Below are 20,281 nucleotides of genomic sequence, written 5' to 3' on the forward strand. Positions count from 1 at the left end.
AGGGTGCGTACCGTAACGTGGGCAAAGCGGGCACTGGCTGCTGTGCCTCCCCCCACCAGTGACGCTGTTTCCTGGTGGGTGTTGCTTGCGTCGGCGCTGCTGCTGCAGGGGCTGGAGGGGGTTCAGCGCACTTGGCTGCACCTGGGGCGTATTAGCTAAGCGCCGGGGCCGAGGTACGTACTGAGCCCTGGCACAGGCACGGGCGATGAATCTGCAAACCCTGGGCCGCTGATTGGCTGCGGGGAGTGCTGCCCCAGGGCGGTGTGGGCTGGCGATCCAATCAGGCATATGCCAGCGAGCCCCGGAGCTCCCCTTCTGAAGGTGCTCAGTAAAGCGCTGTCGCCCAACCCTAACCCGCCTGTCTCCCAGGGAATCATGCCCGTACACGACGCTTGGCCGTAGCCGCGGACACCGGAAGCGGCGTCGCAAGACGGATGACACGCGCAGGTGCTGGTCGGCAGCGCCCTTCACATGCCCGGCGTCGGCTTCAGCTGCTTCCGTGCCGCGTCTTGGGTTGTTGCTGCAATCCGTCTTTCCATGGGCGACGGCAGCCTGCTGCTTCTCCCGCCGCCACAAGCACGGCTCGACCTTGACCGGCTCAATTGCTGCCACGCCTGTCTTGCGGGCGAACGTGTCTCTGCTGCAGGCCCCGCACTCGCGAGTCCAATGACGTGCCTGCGAAACAAGCAGCCGGGGAGGCGAAATCGCTCGTCAATTGCAGTGCTCAGGGCCCCGGTGGCAAGGAGCCCGCCGCCGACGATGCCACGATCGCGGACAGGCACAGGCCGAATGGACCTCCACCATAGTCCACCGACTGCAGATGCCATCGTAGACTTTTCCTCTTGAAGCGTGTGGAACCCAACGACGTCAGACAGATTGATTGATCCGTGCCTCCCTCTCCAGAGCTGTTAGTTTTGCGGCGACGGGGTCGGCAGTGGCAGACAAATTTCCTGCAGCCAGTCAGCGCGCCAATTGTTGGGCCCTGGTGACTCATGGGCCCCTCCGACTCGGCCGTGATGAGTCGACGTCACAGCCCATGTTTTCTTGGCTGTGATGTTACTGCACTGTGCTGTGAAACTACGCTTGCGAAATATCATTTCACCAAACGTTGGTCCTGGTTGACACAGTTTGGGATGTCAATGATTCCAGCTTCATCGCCGACAGATTGCTGCAAATCTTGGGCATAATGGACTCATCCGAATCGCAGAATGTGTACTTCGCGGCGGCAGCTACACCCTAGGCCTAACCCCCAGCCTTTACCCGGCAAACGTCTGTGGTAGCGAAAGCCATCTGAGGCGAGATAACACTCGTTGGTAGATGCTCGTATATCATCTCAACCGAGAATCCCCATTCCATCCGCTCTCTCTCTGTACGAGCTACTTGCCTCTCTGGGAGGCTTGTGGGTCTGCCATGTTCGGCCGCCTCCATCTCCAGAGTCCATATGGGCACCGGTTTGTCGACGGGCGGATGAACCATCACAAGGGAATTGACCAATTCAGCGACACCGGCTCTCTCAGGCTGCAGTACTCACTTCATGGTTGAGTCTCGTGGCTTATGTCAGTCAAATCTGAATTCGCCAAATGATGCCAGCACGGCTCAGTAGGTGGGAAACTCAAGTCCCGTACCGCTCAGCCAGCGGCTCATGTCAACGTTCAGGGTCGCAAGATACTATTCTTTGGAATCTTTTGCCCAGTCACGACATGCAACGTAGCTGTGGAAGGCGTTTCGTCAGTGACTTGGCCGTTCGCTGCATCTGGTCCAGCCACCACTGGGACTCGACGCGGAGGGCCCGTGTACTGCCGCAGCTGCTTCCATGTTACTCACCCAGCAGTCATTTGCGTTAATGTATCGGGCTTCATTGGCTTGCAAAGCATCAGCCCGATTGACGGACCTGGCTCCCATGTAGGGTCCTGGTATACTCCCTGCACAGCGGCGGCTTGTGTGCTGTGAGCGGAGCTTGTCCGTAGACAGGTCTTCTGGCACAATTGAACCGCAGGAAGAGATGCGATCTACACGCGAAGAGCCATGCAGTTGCAGTCACCACGCACAACGATGCATTCCAACACGCCGAAATATAACCAGTCCCAACCTAGGTCGGAAGAACCAATTTCCTGCACTCTCGAACCTGTTACGTTGGTCCAGGGTAGGCACGTTTGTGACGAAGCACAAAGCCTCTCTATATTGAAGGCTAGATATTCATGACAAGTAACTTTGGAGGATTGATCAGTCCAAATCGGTCTTGCGAGTCTTTCTGGTCCTTCTTTCAGCTTATACGTAGGTGGCCTCATGACTGTGCGGGCGCCAGGTACGTCTCAAATCTGGCCAGGATCGTGAACCTCGTGCAGCCACCAAGTGCGCTGAGCCACGATTGCCGTCCAGCCGACGATAGTCACTGGCAAGGCACAGCGACTGTCCTTCATCCTCGTTTATCGGGTCTCCCGGTGGAGTACAGCCCGGAGGTTGAATTGCTAACTTCCGGGCTCCAACGGTGCGGCGCTGAGCCATCAACCTTGACGCATGTCTCGCAGCTGAGGAATCAACGGACAAGGCTCTGCTAAACCTCTGCCAATGGTCTCCTGTGTCGTGTCCTTAAAAAGGACCAGCCCTGTGACTTTTTCATCTCTAGGCCATGATCGAGAAGGTTAGAGTCGTTTTAGTGTGACACGACACAGTCATCGGGCTTCTCTGCCGGGTGGCCGAGGGGGGGCGCAGCGAGCACCCGGAGGCCCATGTGGGGCCTGCGCCGGCGTGGGTGCCGGCTCCCCCCGCGTGTACCTGCGGGACGCAAATCGCGGCGCGGGTCGCTCGCTCGGCTTGCCTGCGCTGGCCGTTGATCACGAATTCATGATACGTGCGCCGGGACGTCAGGACTTCAGGACGACCATGTCGCAGGACGCCGGCGCTTGCTGGACGCTTGCGGACATGTCCTGCACTAATATCGCAAATGTGGTCAGTATTCGACACGGCAGTCCTCGAGCCAGAGCTTGACAATTGGTGGGCGCTGTCCTAGATCTCACTGCGGCCGAACAGCAGCTCACTCATTTCCGTCTTCGATGTTAGTTCAGCAGGCGGACTGTCCTTCACTGTCCTGTACACTGCGCTTGGACAGATCAGTGCAACAGCGACCAGTCCCGTGCTCGAGGCAGAGCGCACCGCCTGCGCCCGTGGGGGTCATCATCTCCTGCAGGGCCGCACACCAAACCACACAGCCAACACTGACTGCTCAAGCGTCAAGCTCGAGCGCGCCAATTTCACGCCCTCTCATGCCCGTCGTGAACTCTGCCCACAAACCTGGATCCTTCCGAGATGCGACCACACGCAAGCCAAGTGCGCGTCAGCCCTGCTACCCGCCCGCAGGAGACGCCGGCATGGGGGCCCAACGTTCCAATGGCGGCGCGCAGCGAGCGCCACCCCGCGCGTCCTCCGCCCGTTCTTCCCACCCCCCTGGGCGCTGGGGGATTTGGCCTTGTGGCCGTTGACTCACGGCCGAGTCACACACTGCCGTTTGGGTAAAGCCTGGAGTCACTGGACCCTCTTTTCTCGAACTCGCACGTCGCGTACGTGGGTGCCGTCGTAACGTCCGGTGCAATACGCAACGGTTCGCGTGTTGTTTTGTCTTCTGCTCCTCCCGTGGCGTACCTTCGTATGTGCACAACGAGATGGGGCTTCCTCCCGCCAGCGGGCCAGCCTTACCCGCGCGCGCTCTGGAACGCGGGCAGCCGGGGCACGGCTTCCCAACTCTGCAAGGCGTTCCGTTGGGTTTCTCTTTCCCTCGCTTGCAGGACGGTGCGTACGAACGCAGCCACGCGGCGAGATTGCCCGTCGGCGCATCGTCATCAACCGTTGATTGCCCTGCAATTCTGGCAGCCTTGTCGGCCGCGGCGTCAAACGAGGAAGTCGCCGGGCCACGTCCGATGCAACACCAAGATGATGGCAGGGGTGATTGGAAAAAAGAAGCTTTTTTCCCTTCCCTTCGGCTGACACCCACCCACCCTGCTGGCTCACTCGGTACGTACAAGCGAGGCGGAGCCCCGAATGAGGTTGGCCTGTGTGTGGGAGGTACCCGCCGCGGATAGATATTGTGAGGCTCTTACATACATGCACACACGTCAGACTCAGACGCCGCCAAAGGATGGGAGTAGTTATAAGTGAACGCCTTCGCGCCCCAGGCACCCAGATGTGCTCTCAGCAATCAGACCCAACCGCATCGACTCCCATTGCTCACGCTCAGGCTATCCTTCCGTGCCTGTTTGTTGCTGTAAGGCGACAACAAACGTCCAACAGCCGCACTCTCCTCCTCCTCCGTGTTGCACTCACGTCATCTGCCCCCATCACCATCCCAGGCTGCCACGTCCACACGGGTACGCCATCCAGCCCAGTCCGCGTTCCCGATCCCGCCAACCCACGACGAAGGAAACGAACAAACGAATAGCGGACCCTCCACGGAGTCACGGAAAGCACGATCCTCCGTCGTCCCCAGGCATCCATCTCCAATTGCAATACAAAGCACACCTCCCCTTGCCTGCCTGGCCTTGGCCCAGCCCATCGACTTAGGTGTCCAACCAGGAACACCGTATCCAAACATTCCGTCCATTCAAGTCCCGCCGTTGCCACAACCAACCATGCGGGTCTTCTCTCGCAGCAGGAGAAGAGATGCCGCACCCGGCTCCTCTACAAGTAAAAGCGCGGCCGTCCGCCAGAGCATGCAGCAGTCCCAGGCCCAGGCCTTGCTGTCCTACTACTCCCCTGCCGGCATGCTCGTCGGGCCCTCTCCACCAGCCTCTACATCTTCTTCTTCTTCCAAGTCCAAGAAAAAGGACTCCAGCAAGGGCAGCGAAGCCGCCTCCGACCGGTACAACAACATGTTCATCCAACATCGCACCCTCGCCGAGGGCACGCGGTCATCATTAGCGTCTGAAGGCAGCCGCGCACCTTCCTACGAGGCCTCCTGCCGCTCCGGCACCTCCACCCCGGCCCCGGCCACCGCCCGCGGATCCGCCGGCCTCACGATCCCCACCCGCGCCGACGCCGACCCGCTCTCTGTCCGGGTCGCTCTCGTCGGCCTCCTCGCCGCCTCGACTCGCGCCGCGCTCACCCTCGCCGCGCTCAACACACAACCCCTGTCCGCCACGCGCGCCCTCGAGGTCCCCGCCCGCGAGCTCAAGTACTTCCGCCTCACGACGCAGCTGCTGCACAAGCACCTCCGCCGCGCCGAGCTGCGACGCCTCGACCGCCCCGCCCGCGCCGCTCTCGTTGACGTCGACCTCGTTGTCGCCCTGCTCACCGCCGCCGCCATGACCGTGTCGGAGCTCGACGCCCGCCTCGCCGACCTCGAGCGCGAGGCCCGCGGCGACGGCGACAGCAACAGCGCCCCCCTCCTCGTCGACGTGTGCCGCCGCCACGCCCGCGCTCTCGCCAAGGACGCCAACCGCATCGTCATGCTCGACTTCGTCATGACAAAGCTGCTCAGCGTCTTGCAGGTCGATTCCGAGGCCGAGGCGCTGCGCCACCGCAGCCAGGCGAAGGAGTCCGTTGGCGACATGCTCCAGTCTGACATTGCGCTCGCCGCGCGCATGGCCCACCTGCAGGATGCCTTTGGCGCCAAGGCTACAGTCCCGCCGGCGCGCCTCGAAGAGATCGCCAGCCGGCCTCCGCCCGCTTACTCTGTGCCGAGCCCCGACTCACACGACGAGTTGCCTGACTACGATCAGGCTACCTCCCCCGATGGGCGCGACGGCTCCGTGACCATCCAGGCCCAAGCTTGGAGCCCCTTCTCTGGTCTCACGCTTGACGATCTGCCGTCTGTGCGCCTCATCCCAGTGCCGCTCATGCACACCGAGCTGCGTGCGGGAGAGTTCTACCAGGCGGCCTACGTCGACCAAGTGGACGAGGCTCTCGAGCAGCTGGCGGAGGCTAGCGCTCGGAACAAGGCCAAGTCGCTCACGCAGGTGTTGGGTTTCGCTTGAGCGGACACGCCAGCCAACGAACCGTGGCGCACAGATTGAGCTGGACGAGGGAACAGTAATGTGCTGCGGCTTGATGACGAGAATGAGATGGACACTTCCACATATAGATGATCTTTGCTTGGGACTTAGCCGGCGTTTGAAAACCACCCATTATTCACAGGCCAGTCACTTGACGCGCCCGAGGTTGGACACGATTTACTTTTAGATACCTTTTTCTTGAGCGAAAGGCCGAAGCCGCCGCTGATTATTGATTACTGATGTTTGCGAAATATGATCTGTCCTCTAATAGACACTGTGTTGTATGCCATGTTATGTCCAATGCTCATGCTATATCCCGATGCGCCAATATATGTACCAAAGAAACCATATCCTTGTGCAGCCATGTGTCGCCGCGAACCCTCTACGGCTCATACCAGTCTATCATATCGTGGTGGCGTTGTTCGAGTAGAGCTGAAGTCTGCTGCCCGCACCACAATACACCTTCTTGTCGCCAGGGCAGAGGAAGCTGCACTGCGAGTCGGTAACGTTCTTGCCCGGCGTGGCGCCCGTGTTGCCGGCCAGGTTGAGCTTGTTGCCGCACCAACACTCGCGGCCATATTCGACGCCTGCCCACTTGTACATGTAGCACTTCTGCAGACACAATTCGATGGTCATGCTGGTGCCGTTGTTGTACACTTGCTTGTCCATGAGCTTCCCCGACGACGGCTCCTGAACGCAAGAGTAGTACGTGAAGTTGGTGTTGCCCTGCCACACGATGGGCCCGGTAGGCGTGGGCGATGCCGACGTGGTGGAGGTGGAAGTTGTGGTAGTGGAGGTAGGCGACGTGGTGCTGGAGCTTGTGGTGCTGGAGCTTGTGCTGCTCGTGGAGCTTGAAGACGTGGTTGTGGTCGGCGTCTGAGCGGACGACGTGGTCGACGTGGTCGGCGTGGTGGGCGTGGTGGAGCTCGTGCTGCTCGTGGAGCTTGAGATTGTGGTCGTGGTCGGCGCAGGAGTAGAGGAATCCGAAGTGATCGAAGTCGTAGACGTCGTCGAATTGGAAGAGGTCGACGTCGGTGCAGCTGACGAAGTGGTCGTGTTGGTAGCCGCTGCTGAACTCGTGGTAGACGACGCAGGCGCAAGCATATATAGCTGCAGCCTGTTGCCCGCGCCACAGTACGTGGACTTGTCACCAGGGCAGAGGAAAGAACAGTCACCCTGGTTAGAGGCCTTGACGCTTCCAGCCTGCAGAGCGTTACCGCAGTAGCATTCGCGTCCGTACTCAACACCAAAGTAGATGAAGCCAGTGCAGAACGCGGAGCACGACTCGAGGGTCATGGAGTCATTGGCATACGTCTTGTCCTTCAACGCCCGGCCATTCGTCGCCTCGGTCCAGCAACCCTGGAAAGCAAATGCGCCGACGGTGGACCTGATGGCCGGGCCGGTCGGGGTCGGAGCTGCCGAGCTGCTGGTGGTGGTGGTGGTGGTGGTGGTGCTGTCAATGCCGGTGGGCGTCGCCGAGATGGCAGTGTCTACTGGCGAACTAGATGACGTGGACGAGGTCTGGTTAGAAGGAGTGAGCATGTACAGCTCGAGCCGGTTGCCAGCGCCGCAATATTCGGTCTTGTCGCCGGGGCAAAGGAAAGAGCAGTCTTCCTGGTTGTCTGCCTTGACACTGCCAGCGCGAAGGGCGTTGCCGCAGTAGCATTCTCGACCATACTCAACGCCAAAGTAAGTAAAGGCGTCGCAGAATGTGGCGCACGACTCCAACGTCATTGTGTCGGCGGCGAAATTCTTGTCAGCAAGAGCCCGACCGTTGGCGGTCTCGGTCCAGCATCCCTGGCGACTGAACTTCCCAATGGTCTGCCTCCTCGAAGGGCCCGTGGGGGTCGGCGTCGCCGAGGAAGTCGTCGTGGTCGAGTCTGTCGCCGTGCTGGAATCCGTCGCGGTAGTTGAGGAGGTCGCGGGGGCTGATGACGAGCTGGAGGAGACCTGGCCACCCAGTTTGTAGATGTTCAGACGCGAGGGACCACCGCAATACTCGGTCGAGTTATCTAGTACTTGTCAGCCAAATTCCCCGGGTGCTCCAGGCTCAGTTACTTACCATTGCAGGTCATGCTGCAGTCCTTGTCTGGCGCGGAGACGGAACCAGCACCAAGGGCATTGCCGCACCAACACTCGCCACCGTACTCCACACCCGCATACGTGTACGTTTTGCCCTTGCAGGCATTGACGCAGTTTGCAACCGTCTTCTTGTCGGTGGCCGCGCCGTTGGGAAGAGCGCGACCATTGGTGGCCTCGGTATAGCAGCCAATGCTGCTGTAGCCAGAGACGCCGGGGTTGACAATGGGACCGGTGACGGGGGGCTTGGTGTAGTTTCCATCCCGCTGAAGGGAGTCAGCAAACAAGGACATGAAGGTGTTGCCCGACAGTTCGTTCTCGCCGTTGCCACCACAGGTCTGCTGGAGGTCACCAGAGCAGTAGAAGTTGCAGTTGACGTCGTCCACCTTCTTGAGCGGAATAGAGTTGCCGGCCCAGCATTCGCGGTGGTATTGGGTGGCGCAGAAGACATTGCCCTTGGCGTTACAAGCGGTGATGCACTTGGCGTTGGTGAGAGCGTCGTCGCCAAACAGCTGGTTCGGCAACTGGCGGCCCGGCGTGTTGTCCTGGAAGCAACCCACGTAGCGGTACTGTCCCTGGCCGTTGGGCAGCAGGGGAGCCGCCTGCTCGGCGACAGCGTTGCAGAAAAACTGGATGAACTGCTTCCCCAGCTTGGGGTCATTGGTGTTCAGTGTCCAGGTCGCGGTCCCGTTGTAGGGGTCGACGTTCCACTGTGACTTGGGCACGGTGCAAGTGAGAGTTGCGTTGCCGCTCTCGCCGGGAGCCAGCGATGTGCCTTCGGCGAGGTCGATTTGGTTGGCGGCTCGGATGAGGCCGGCGACACCGAACGGGGGCTTGGACACGGTCAGGGAGAGCTTGACACCATCGGCGGGAGCGGTATTGGTGATGCGGAACTTGAGGGACCTCGATGTGTTCTCGGTGACGTTGCCGAACGTGAAGGCGGTGTTGTTGTCAAACCTGACCCAGCCACTGCCGTCGGGCGTCTGGAACTCGAGCAGGGCACTCGCGGCCGGACCAGATGATCCGGCAATTGAGACGGTCGCGTTGCCGCCGTTGGTCACAAACGTGACAAAGCCAGAAAAGGTACCACTGGTCGAAGAATCGAAGACAACGTTGACGGTGGCACCCTGGTTCGCCGCAACGGTCGTGGGGATCTGCTTCAATGTAAACTTGCCGACAACAAGGTCGCCTTGACCGCTCCACGGCGTGTACGGGCCAGTCGAGCTCGTGCTCGAGTACAGAACCTGCGTGATGGACAGAGGAGCATTACCCCTGTTGGAGACAACCAACGTCTCCGAGACTCCACTTGGATCATCTCCAGTGACGACGCCCTTGAAAGTGATAGTGTTGGGGCTGAGGCCGAGGAGCGCCCCGGAACTCTGGCCCGTGCCAGTGAGCCGTGCGTGGGTGCTTGTGCTGTAGCCGGCAACACTATTTGTGGTATTGACGAGGATATCATCAGAGATGAAGCCGACGCTCGTGGGCTTGAAAAGGCCGTTGAATGTGAACGACTGGCCCTTGGGCACCTGGAGCGGCAGCGTAGGGAGGCCGGAGACCTGGAAGTTGGTGGTGTCGTCCAGCGCGACACCAGTGACGGTAACGTCGATGTTGGCCGTGCAGCTAATGGGCTGGGAGCTGCTGCTGTTGGCGATGTCGACGTTGCCGAAGTCGACGGGCGAGGTGCAGTTCAATGGGACGTTGACGGGTGAGCCAAAACCGTAGACGTAACCCTGGTTCGTGCCGACGTAGACGATGCCGTCGCCAAAGACGGGCCGGGTGAACTTGGTCGTGCCCGGAATGTTGAACGAGTTGATCATGACCAGCTTGTCATCCTTAGGAATGGCGTTGTAGATCTTGAGGTTGAGGCCTTGGACATCCGTGACCCAGAGCAGACCGGTACCAGGCTGGCCGTTGAGCGAGGTGACGGTGCCATGGCTGACACCGAGGATGTAGGCGTTGGCGGCGGGCGACTCGGCAACCTTGGCGAAAGAGGCCTTGCCACCGTTGCACGAAAACTTGAAGACGGCGGTAGGGTACTGAATAACGTTGATGTAGATGTATCCGCCCTCAAGGGGGTAGACACCAGCGCCAGCGTAGACCGAGTTGGGGTTCTGGTAGACCTGAATGACGTCGTCCAGGCCGTCGGCGCCGTTCCTATAACCGCCGAGGTTGTCGAGGTTGAGCCAGTACGTCTTGCCGCTCTTGCCCGTGACGACACCGATCCGCTTGGCATCGCCGCAGGAGAAAGCCGACGGCAGAATCTCCAAGGGGCTCGTGCCGAGATCCTTGTCAGCACCGTCCAGAGCCTGCTTCTCCCATGGCATAAAGAAGTCAACCAGGTTCAAGCTGCCGTCCGTGTTTTGGGTCATGTGGATCGCGGCCTCCTCCATGGATGTGGGCGGGTTGTAACCCTTGACGGGGACATTGGCCAGCTGAGAGGCGTAACCGTTGCCGGTGGCGGCCCAGATGGAGCCGGCGTCGTCGGAAGCCAGACCACCGCCCGACATCCAGATGCCACCACCCTTGATGGTGTTGGGCACACCTTGGCCCTCGGTAGCCCACTTTTCGACAATCTTGCCCTGCTTATCCCAGCCAACGATCCAGCCAGTGAAGTTGTACTGAACGCAGTGAGACGCGAAGCCGGCGTAAATGTAGCCGCCGGTGAGCAAAAGGCCCGGGCGCTGATGGTGGATGCCGCCGGTAAACATTCGGGTGGGGTTGTTGCGGGCGATCAGTCCCTCGAGGTCGACGGGGAAGCCAGGCTTCTCAGAAAGGTCGTTAATGTCAATGGCATGGACATAGTACCGGCCATTGGGGCGTCCCTGAGCGCCGTTGCCGCCGTTCTGGTTGAGATACGTCTTGGCCGTGAGGTAGAGCGTCTCGCTGTCTGGATCGATGACACCAGTGGCGGTGATACCGACAGTAGGGTTGATGTCGACGCAGCCGTCGAGATCAGCCGTCAGGAAGGGAATGTGCAGGTTGCGAGAAGCGACAATCTCGCCCGTCTTGGCGTCGAGCTTGTAGATGTTGTTCTGCGTGGTAGCCCAGTAGACGTACTGCTTGGTGCCGCTCTTGGGGGTGTAAACGAGAGGCTGGGAGAAGATCTGCTCCGGGTTGCCATTGTACGCCCCAGGGAGCTTGGTCTTGAAGAGTTGGCCAAACTGAGAGCTCCCTACAATGGCCGGGTCCATATTGTGGTTCCTGAGCCATGTCTGTTAGTGGCGACCCCTGAGGTCGAGCGGGAGCAGGGCTCACGTCTGGTAACCAGCCCGGGTGTTGTCGCCTCCCCAGGTGATGGTGTCCGTCGAGGCCAGCCCGCGAGCCAACCCCGCGAGGGCGGACACGAGCACGGCGCAGACGGCCTTCATGTTGGCGACGGCGACAGGAGGATGGTGTAGCGAGCGAAGCTGTCGTCGACGTCGTCGTCCTCCCGGGGGCGGAGGGGAGAGCGGTCAGTATATCGTCGCCTACTCTGCACAACGAACGAAGAGCAGGATGGGCGAGCGAGGGGAGACCAACGGCGGCGGCCATGGTGTCGACGGGGCCGTGTCGCCGTCTTATTCTCTCGGCGGTCGCTCGGGCGGATGGCGACCCGAGCGATGGCACCGTCGACCATTGCGGAAGCTCGACGGCGGCGCGTGGGTGCCGGGAAATTTGCAGCGACCAGGGCTCTGGGTTGGGGCTTCGCCGTCGGGACGCACCTGGCACCTGCAGCCTCGATTCGTCAAGCCTGCAGGCGACGGGTGCAGCGAGCCGGGCTGTGCCCCTGATGGTAGGGACGGTAGTGGAGGCAGCAGAGGTACGGGGCCTACGGGCTACTGCCCGGCGAGGAAGTGTGCCAAGTGGACGCGGGTGAAGCCCAGCGCCCGCTGAGTGTGTGGGCCTCCGGCTGCGGCTCATCCAGGTCGACGAAGGTGAGGTGACACTGATCGCGCCCGGGCCTGGCCCCCCGAGCTGCCGGCCCAGCCGCTGGGGATTGACTGCCTGCCACCTGGGTTGGTACCTAAGGACGCCTGCCCAGCTCGGGACGAACGGCGCCCCCACTGAGGCGCCGCCCCCCGAGGCCCTGTGCCTGGGCGTTCTGGTGGCCCCGGCGCGCCCCTGGGAGCTCGGCGCCATTTGGGCACACCCGTCGGTGAACGCTGGGCTCGTCCCGGCCCTGTTGGTGCCCCCCCGGTGCCCTTGGCACACGTTCCAGGTGGTGCTAACGACGGGCCCGTCCAATTGCGACGACCCGCCGAGCCGGCTAGTGCACCGAGCTAGCGGCTTCTGGGCAGCCCAAGAGGCGCTGGACAGGGGACCTGCTGCGTCTAAATTCGTGCGCCCGTCGGGTGCGATGCAAGGTGAAGGGCCCGCGTCCCCGACTTGGGCGCTGGGACTCAACTTTTTTCTCTCTCTCTGCCTGCCTCTCCCGTGTTGCTTTATTCTTCACAGAGGACCCGCCAGGTCGACGATATGGTGGTCCCATCGGCTTGCTAGCTCCCAAGTAGTCGGTGGGTTTGCCGAGTTTGCGAATCTGCTTCTCCATCCTGCACGTTGAAGCTTTGGCCAGCACGACCGAGTGAGCCCATCACCGTCTCGACGTCGACGCAACAGACATCGTTCGTTGCCGCAGGTCTCACAGGAGCGTCGCATCGCATCTCAGACATGGCGCCGCCGCAGCCGCCGCAGTAAGACCCGGGGCGAGAACGAACAATGCTTTGTTTCTCGCCCACCACGACCAGCAGCAACAACACAAAGGAGCTGGAGCTCGTTCCCGACGGCCATTACCACGCTTGGAACATTGGTGCCCACCCCGTTCCCGAAGCGCTCGTAGCCTGTCTGTCAGCGTGACGGATCATCGATCGCCTCGTATTCCAGACCCGCGTTGCGCTGCGCTGGCGCTCGCGCGGCCGGCAGGCTCCGGCGGCACCGGTCCTCGCAGGGCTCGAGCAAGCCACACCCACGCCGATGAATCGCGGCGGTTCTGTTCCGGCCAGCTCGAGGCCCTGCTGCAGCTCGATTCGGCCACGCGTACTGCTGCTTGTGTCGCCTGACTGCCAAATCAGGTGCTGCCCTGTGGTGCGGCTGTGCCAATATTGGCCTCGACTTTGATTCTCGCCTCCCGACACCCTCGTCCTCCAGCTCACGATGCTTTGCTTCGCTTTGCTTTGCTTCGCACGATCCGCCCCGCAGGCCCCCGTCGGGGTGCCCGCTTTCGTGGAAGCCAGACCCGAAACTCCAGCCCTGGCCCACGTGGGACGCTATCTTTCCGTAGCCTCAGTGCGGGCTGTGATAGTCTTTGCATGGTCTGTACCATATCACCCCGTTGTCGGGCTGATGGGCTGCCCGAACTGGACATGCAATGCGTCCTCGCGCATCCCGATGCATATCGCGACCCGAGATCTCGCCTGCGTAAAGTGCCGTTGCCACATTATGGGGTCGACGTCTTGCCGCCGCCGCACGGCATGCAACCAGCCGTTTTGGTGCGTCAGGCACGGCGCCCGGTGCAAGGGTTTGTCTTCTGGAGGCCCTCAGCCCTGCCGGGGGGAGAGGGGGGGGACCGCTCGGACGGTTCTCCAGCCGCGTTGGCGAGAAGCAAAAAAACTAAAACTGGCGCCCGCACGCCGGGAGGCTCGAACGCCTCACCTGCCGGTACCTGACGCCTGGGTCCGGTAGCATTCAGCCGCCTGGCGCGAGAAGAGTCTAGCCTCTGCAGGCGCCTCCCGTCGAGGCGGTGTCGGGAGTCAGGCCCATCCTGGTCTCAGCTCACGGCAATGCTGTGTGCGACGTCGCTGGGCACTTCCCTTGTTGGCGTGCATGGGGAAGGCGTGACAAACAACAGCAACATTGCTGTCGTGTGAGGTGGCGGTGCTGTGATATTGACGTCGCTCATACTCGAACGTGGTGTTACGGTTCACGACCCGCTTCAGGACGAAGGCCCTGTGACCCGAGGCGAGCTGCTTGCAAGTACTCCGAGTGTCGAGACTCGTATGGCGCGGTGTCATGCGCAGTGCCTCATGGCCCGTGTTTCTTCACATCTCAGAAACCTCCACCAACAACATCCGCCGCGAGCTATCGAATATGTGATACGATTAGTGGGCCAACCGCCCCGACATAGTTGCAAGCCGCGATGCTCATCAACTCAGCTGGCCGCCATTGTAATCTCCTTTATGGCCCTGCCCAATGCAACTCATTCGCCGCCTCCGAGTCGTTTCTGTGAGGATGCGCAATAATTCAAGATTTGTATCCCGAGCTTTGCACTCCCATCTCTGCCGAGTTTTGGTCTATAACTGTTCGTTGTCTTACAGCGCAGATTTGCTCAGGAAAAGTGCCAACTTGACCAAAACCGCGATTCGGCTGGCGTGGTCCTGCGAGGGGCTATTGAACCCAGCGAGCGGCTAGACCAACTCGTACACCGCAGAGCGGCACTATTTGCAATCATCGATATGCAGTCGTGACATGGCTGCAGCAGCTCATCTCCCATGCGAGTAGCCGCAAACATGCCAGTGTACAAGCGCCGTCAATTCAGGTCAACCTTCGGGTTCGACTTGATGCTACCGCCAACATCTCATTCGCTCGGGCTAGACCGCCTCCTAGGACGGCCCGAGCGCCTCAACATGCCTCTCCTGCTGAAAGTGTCCTGTGGCTGACATCCATCACCAACAGCGACGCCATGTCATTTCACTGACAGCTCGTCGTGCGCTGGCTTGCGGGACGTCGGGGACTGTTCCTGAGATCAGGGGGGACGGCACACGACTTGGAGGATTGCACAGAGACTATTGCGCGCCGCTGCAGGGCGCCGCTGCGAACACGTAACGAGTTGGATCCTTGTCATGATTGCTACTGGAGTCGCGCAGCATTGACAGCATGCTGGCCGCCGTCGCTAAGAGAACGGCGACTTTGGCTTTTCTTGCAGCTTTCCATCCAGGTACACATCGACCTTTTCGTTGTAAAAGCACAGCAACCCGGCTATCCCCGCGCTTTCGTGCGTCGGGAGCCGGTAGTACCACACCAAGTTATCATGCTGCTTCCCGTCAATAACAATGTGGTAGTACTCGGCGTCTCCCTTGTAGGGGCATCGCGTCACGAGGTCGCTCTTTCGAAGAACCGACTGATCCACGGAACCAGCCGACAAGTAGTACCTTGCTGGCAAGCCCGTCTCGAGCAGGTGGACGGAGTTGGGCGCCTTGGCTACCGTCTTGCCCCCGACCTTGACTTCGACTGGACGCGATGACGGCAGGATGTCTATCCGCTTGAAGGGGTCTTTTGGGTGAACGTATATGACGGAGTCCTCTTCGAACCATTGATCTGTACGCGTAGGACGTCAGTCACGTCACGGTTGAACGCGTGCACACCTCGGCGATAGAGCGCTTACCCATCGATCCAAACTCCAGCCTCACCAGCCCCGCCAGAGCCCCCAGGCTCCTGTCCTCGGTGAATCGCAGCACCCGGTCGGTCCGGAACTCGCGAAGACCATCCCTCGCGGGAACGATGAGCTCCACGACAGCGGCGCGAGTGACGCTATCACTGCGGACGAGCGATTTGTCTCGCAAGGTGCAGCCTCGAGCCGTGAGCTCCCCGTGCGGCACATAGTACTGAGGATACGCATCGTGTTCCCAGACGTGGACAGCCGCTGTCGTGTCGACGATGGTACGATGAGCGAGAACGACTCGCACGCGCCGCGACGTGTGGTGCACCTTGCGCGGGCCATTCTGGAGGAGGTAGCTCGCCAACTCGGCGAGGCTTCAACGGACGCGACAAACAAGGTTAGCAGCCATTCATTCGTGCAAGCTGAAACAACTTGTTTTGTGCGTTGCGCTTACTCGGTTCCGTGTGCGCCTGGCCTCACCATGATTGATGTGTTCTCGCCTACTGACGTAAAGCGTGTCTCTTTAGCACTTTCTACGGCTTGAGGAAGCTGGGATTCTAGAAGCACTAGAAGGACAAATGCATCGATATCGCAAAGACGGGCGGCGCTGCCATGGGCTTTTTGAGATAAGCCGACCGGATATAAATATCCTGCCACACAGCCCTCCTCTACCCCGCAGATCGCATCCCTTGCCGGGCCATGCGAGTGGCCATGACGCAACTCGCAGGTTTTCGGCGCGCGCGGGATTTGACTGTGCGAGCGTGAGTGAGCAGCTGGTGAAGCCACCCCGGAGCTTGCCTTGCAAGGCGCAGCGTTACGCCGCCACGAGGCCCCGTCCAATGTCGTCGCTCGGGACACGCCTTCACATGTTACAGAGTCTGCGCAGGTGTGAGCGCGTTCGTCACGTTGTTGTCATTTGGCTTGTCGCCGCCATGGACTGTTCGGAAAGCAGTCTGCGTTGCCAAGGATTTTCTCAGTCGTGAGTGTTGCAAGCGGTGTGGACTTGGTATCACGTCGGCCTCGAGAGAGGGCGACATGTGACGCGGCATTGCGCGTGACGAGAAGTTGCCTTCTACAATTAATTCCGTGAATGCGGAACTGGCCCCGGGGTCGCGCATTGATCGTCGGGCCATTTCATCCTGCTGCAGAAGCGGAACTTGGTTGATGATGGAGGGCTTTGGCGGGGAATAACCTATTAAGCCGCCGGTTACTTCGTGCTCATACGTGCAGGGCGCACTCACCCTGTCGAGCGTTGCAGTACGTCATCCAGGGTGCCCGGTCTTGCATCGTCGTCTGGTGGCAACCACAGAACATGCTGCAGCTGCCACACCATGAAGCCCACATGCATCGCGCTGGCACAGGCGAGAATGGGCGAACACAGAAAGCAGGCGCATACACAGGCGGTTCATGCTACGACGCCAGCTCACCTCGGCAATGGCGCAAGTCCTAAAGCTTCAAGACTTCAATCGATTCCAATTGAACGTTACTTCGTACGTCACGCCGCAAGTTGTCGCGCATGTCCGTCAGCCCTCAAGCCACGCGAGATTCGACCCTGTCAGCGCCTCTGCCGAGCCGGCAACGTCGGATCCCGGAAGATCTGGGTCAATGGTAAAGCCCGCCTGGGCGAGAACCCATGAAATGCACTTATAACTTGGTCTAGGGTGTTCGTCCAAATGGAAGACCGCTTCTGGGGTTCCCGGATGTACAGGAGTGATGGTGTCCCTGTCGTAGATGGCTTCCAGCGTCAGGAGCTTCCACTCTGCGTCGACGCGCTCGAAGCGAGAGACGAATCGCGTATAGGAAGTGCAGTCAAACTGCACGTCTTTGTGCTCGAAGCGTATCATGATGGACCCAGTTGACTCCGAGATGGCCTTGTCTCCATTGACGAGAATCTCTATCGGGCAGATGGTGTGCATCGCAGCTGCGCCACCCTTGGCCATGGTCTCGGAGCCTGCGACGAAGCCATTGATGTCTCCGTTGAACCTCAATGTTTGTACATTAGCAGCAGAACAGGCAAGTGAGAAGCTGTGAGATTATCCTACCAGCTGATCCGCACTTTTGTTTTTGAGGCATCTGGATGGTAGGCGCCCCGCAGCTTGGACCATTGGCCGGTGTCCCTGTAGTACCTTTCCCGCACAATGAGGCTGCGAATCTCAAGGTGGTCCTCCCAATATGTAGCGAGAGCTTTTGTCATGACGATGAATTCGATTACGTACCCAGCCGCAAAACAATGTGTGCCACTATCTGACAATACAGTACAAATTGCAAGGCAGTCCTTTGGTCATAAAACGCATGAAGCCGGCGGCTAATGGACTTTTATCCTTCACCCGAGCAGTGCCTCGATTCCTCCTCCGTTCCCCGCTCCCCGCACTGCCCCGCAACTTCACGTTGTAGGGTCGCGGTTCCCTACCTGTAGGCGTCTCAGATCCCCGCATCACCAAGATAAACTCGTAATCTGATATTCTGTGCTTCGTACATTGTGGGTGTGGAAGGGAGAAGCATCCCGGCTGTTGTGAGATATCATGGACCCCAAGGATACAAGCCACATCCGCCAGTCAGATGTCAGAAGCGCCAGCGTTTAAGCGCTTTCATGCTCCTTTCCCGGGCGCGCCCTCGCCACGAGCTTCTCTACCGGAGCGTCCACATGGTAGTTCATCGTCTTTCTCATATCGCCCAAGAAGAAGCACCCCACACAAGCCAACACTCCAAAGGGAGCCGCGATTATATAGACAACACGCAGCCCGTCTGCGTATGCCTGCTTGTAGGCTAGAGATCCAGCGCTGATGATGGCCGGTGTAACTCCTTGAACTGCCTGCAGTTTGGCGGGCGACTCGCTGAGCGCCTCAATGAAAGGGCCGATAGACGTCGCAGGAAGCCCAGCTTGAGTGACAGCTTTCGCAACATACCCGGGGATGTAGGAGCCGAGACGCTTCGCCAAGGCAGCCGCGTAGATGGACGTAAATACCGTCGCGCCTACCGCACGGGCGCTCGTGGTCACGGCGGTAGCCGTAGCGATGAGGTGATGGGGCGTCGAGAGTTGGACTCCAGCGACGATGAGAATCAGCGGCGCGCCGAATCCAAAGCCGGACAAGGTCGCGAATATGATCGCGCGCGTAGAGTGACCTGGTTGAATGGTGGCGAAACCAATAGTTCCGCCAGTCCAAAGCAGCCAGCCGACAAACAATGGTGAGCGGATTGTTCTCATCCGCATGCTTGCAAATCCGAAGACCAGGGTGCTTGCGGCGCTGGCAATCCAAAAGGGTAGAAGACGGACAACCATCAGCATCGGATCGGTTTCGAAGAGCATCGTGGTCCTAATTGTGGAGATGTGGTCAGCAAGACATCGTGGTCACGGCCTGGCAATTGCTGGCGACTAGACTTACATGACGGGGTAAAAGAGTATATACGAGAAGAGTAGGACTGCCTCAATGAAGATGAGTCCAACGCAAATGGAGAATGTTTGACCACGCTCTCTCCCGCGACCAAAAAGATTGTGGTGAAGGATGCCGGTGCTAATCCCTTTCCACTCATAAACAGCAAACCCGATCAACACGGCGATGCCTGTGACCAGAGTTGCCAGAGGTGGCGCCGCAGTCCACGGAAACAGCTCGCCTCCCAGGTTGAGTCCCACCAGGAACAAGGTCAACCCTGTGGTGAACAGAGCGGTACCGGCGAGGTCCAGCCGCGCAAGCTTTTGCCAGAGGGACAGTTGATCCAAGTGGGTATGACGTTTCGGTGGCTGATAGCCAAACTGGATACCAGCGGCGGTGAGACCCCAGATTGCCATTTGAAACCACTGAGAGAAGAGGCTGTCAGCAAAGGCCCAAGATTCAGAGGCGGCCGTTGATTTACATAAAACATCCTCCACCCGCTCTGTTCGTCCCGCTTCGTCAAGGCACCAATGACAAGGGGTCCTCCACAGGCTCCAACTGAAGCGGCGACGTTCATCGCAGACTGAGCCACTGCAAATTGTTACGTTTAGTTCGAGCATCCCAGGTGTTTGCATTGCTCACTTACTTGGTCGCCATCGTCGCGGAAGAATCTCACTCGGCACGCAGTACGCCAAGGGGACGCTGGCAAACCCGAAGCCGATGAGTGTTTGGGCGGCAATGAGCCGGTAGATGTCCTTAGAGCCCGGCGCTATGGCGCAGCCGACGAAGGATATGACAGAAGTCCAAACCAGGATGGGTTTTCTGGCCTGAAAAGTGTCTGATGCGAACGAAATGACCGGCCCGATGACAGCTTGTACCAGAGATAGAGACGTGGGCACCCACGCCTGCCTCTCCGGGTTATGTAGGTCACGGCCAATGGAAGTCAGCTGCGGGGGACATGGTCAATATTCATACAGCGTCTGGTTACGGACGAAGGCAACTCACAACTGTCGGCGGACCTTGCAGAGCAATGAGCTGAACCAGGTTCAGAAGGAACATGGCGGCCAGAGCTAGGTAGGTTCGGGCGTGAAGTTCGGGCTCAATTTCGTCCTCCTCGTAGTCCCAGTTGGAGTCAGATGATGCCTCGGGCTCGCCTTGAGCCGGTTGATGGACCCCATTGTCGCGACTGATGCCGTCAGGAGCGGAAGACACCGTTGGCTCTTTGGCCTGGGTATCCGCTGGTGGTCGCGTATCCGACATTTTATGGCCTTGGATAGGGTTGCATTTAGTGCCTAATTGTCAAAGCTAGCCGGGTCGTCTTGCGTGCCAGTCGAAGATGCGTTGGGATGAACCCGTGAATGATAGGCGATGATACACTCGTCATTGTCTCGAAGCACTGACGTTCGGGGTGGCTATGGACCTCAACTTAATAGATCCCGAACTGTGCCTTTCCCGCGTGTCACTAATTGCGGGGCAGCGGGACCCTCGGCTAAGAC

General features: G+C 59.7%; 5 protein-coding genes across 5 annotated transcripts; 1 reads left to right on the plus strand and 4 right to left on the minus strand.

Moving 5' to 3' along the window:
- Positions 1 to 4,622: 4,622 nt before the first annotated feature.
- Positions 4,623 to 5,966, plus strand: PLICBS_007545 (uncharacterized protein; the record flags this gene model as incomplete). The annotated part of the gene is made up of 1 exon (XM_018320985.2): positions 4,623 to 5,966. One exon carries the CDS (start codon positions 4,623 to 4,625, stop codon positions 5,964 to 5,966), a length of 1,344 nt encoding a protein of 447 aa, XP_018180882.2.
- A 420-nt stretch (positions 5,967 to 6,386) lies between these two features.
- PLICBS_007546 (uncharacterized protein) lies at positions 6,387 to 11,431 on the minus strand (the record flags this gene model as incomplete). Its single annotated transcript, XM_018320986.2, has 5 exons — positions 6,387 to 6,674; positions 6,751 to 7,094; positions 7,160 to 7,996; positions 8,047 to 11,264; positions 11,319 to 11,431. 5 exons carry the CDS (start codon positions 11,429 to 11,431, stop codon positions 6,387 to 6,389), a joined length of 4,800 nt encoding a protein of 1,599 aa, XP_018180883.2.
- Positions 11,432 to 14,928: 3,497 nt separating this feature from the next.
- Positions 14,929 to 15,897, minus strand: PLICBS_007547 (uncharacterized protein; the record flags this gene model as incomplete). Its single annotated transcript, XM_018320987.2, has 3 exons — positions 14,929 to 15,353; positions 15,421 to 15,788; positions 15,869 to 15,897. The coding sequence occupies 3 exons, from the start codon at positions 15,895 to 15,897 to the stop codon at positions 14,929 to 14,931; spliced, it is 822 nt and encodes a 273-aa protein (XP_018180884.1).
- A 1,040-nt stretch (positions 15,898 to 16,937) lies between these two features.
- PLICBS_007548 (uncharacterized protein) lies at positions 16,938 to 17,608 on the minus strand (the record flags this gene model as incomplete). Its single annotated transcript, XM_018320988.2, has 2 exons — positions 16,938 to 17,397; positions 17,457 to 17,608. The coding sequence occupies 2 exons, from the start codon at positions 17,606 to 17,608 to the stop codon at positions 16,938 to 16,940; spliced, it is 612 nt and encodes a 203-aa protein (XP_018180885.2).
- Positions 17,609 to 17,992: 384 nt separating this feature from the next.
- On the minus strand, positions 17,993 to 20,045 carry PLICBS_007549 (uncharacterized protein; the record flags this gene model as incomplete). The annotated part of the gene is made up of 5 exons (XM_065601199.1): positions 17,993 to 18,728; positions 18,798 to 19,210; positions 19,345 to 19,376; positions 19,432 to 19,732; positions 19,791 to 20,045. The coding sequence occupies 5 exons, from the start codon at positions 20,043 to 20,045 to the stop codon at positions 17,993 to 17,995; spliced, it is 1,737 nt and encodes a 578-aa protein (XP_065457271.1).
- Positions 20,046 to 20,281: the final 236 nt, after the last annotated feature.

The sequence above is a fragment of the Purpureocillium lilacinum genome (genome assembly GCF_023168085.1).
Source record: "Purpureocillium lilacinum CBS 284.36 DNA, scaffold_5, whole genome shotgun sequence".
In the NCBI taxonomy this organism is placed as follows: domain Eukaryota; kingdom Fungi; phylum Ascomycota; class Sordariomycetes; order Hypocreales; family Ophiocordycipitaceae; genus Purpureocillium; species Purpureocillium lilacinum.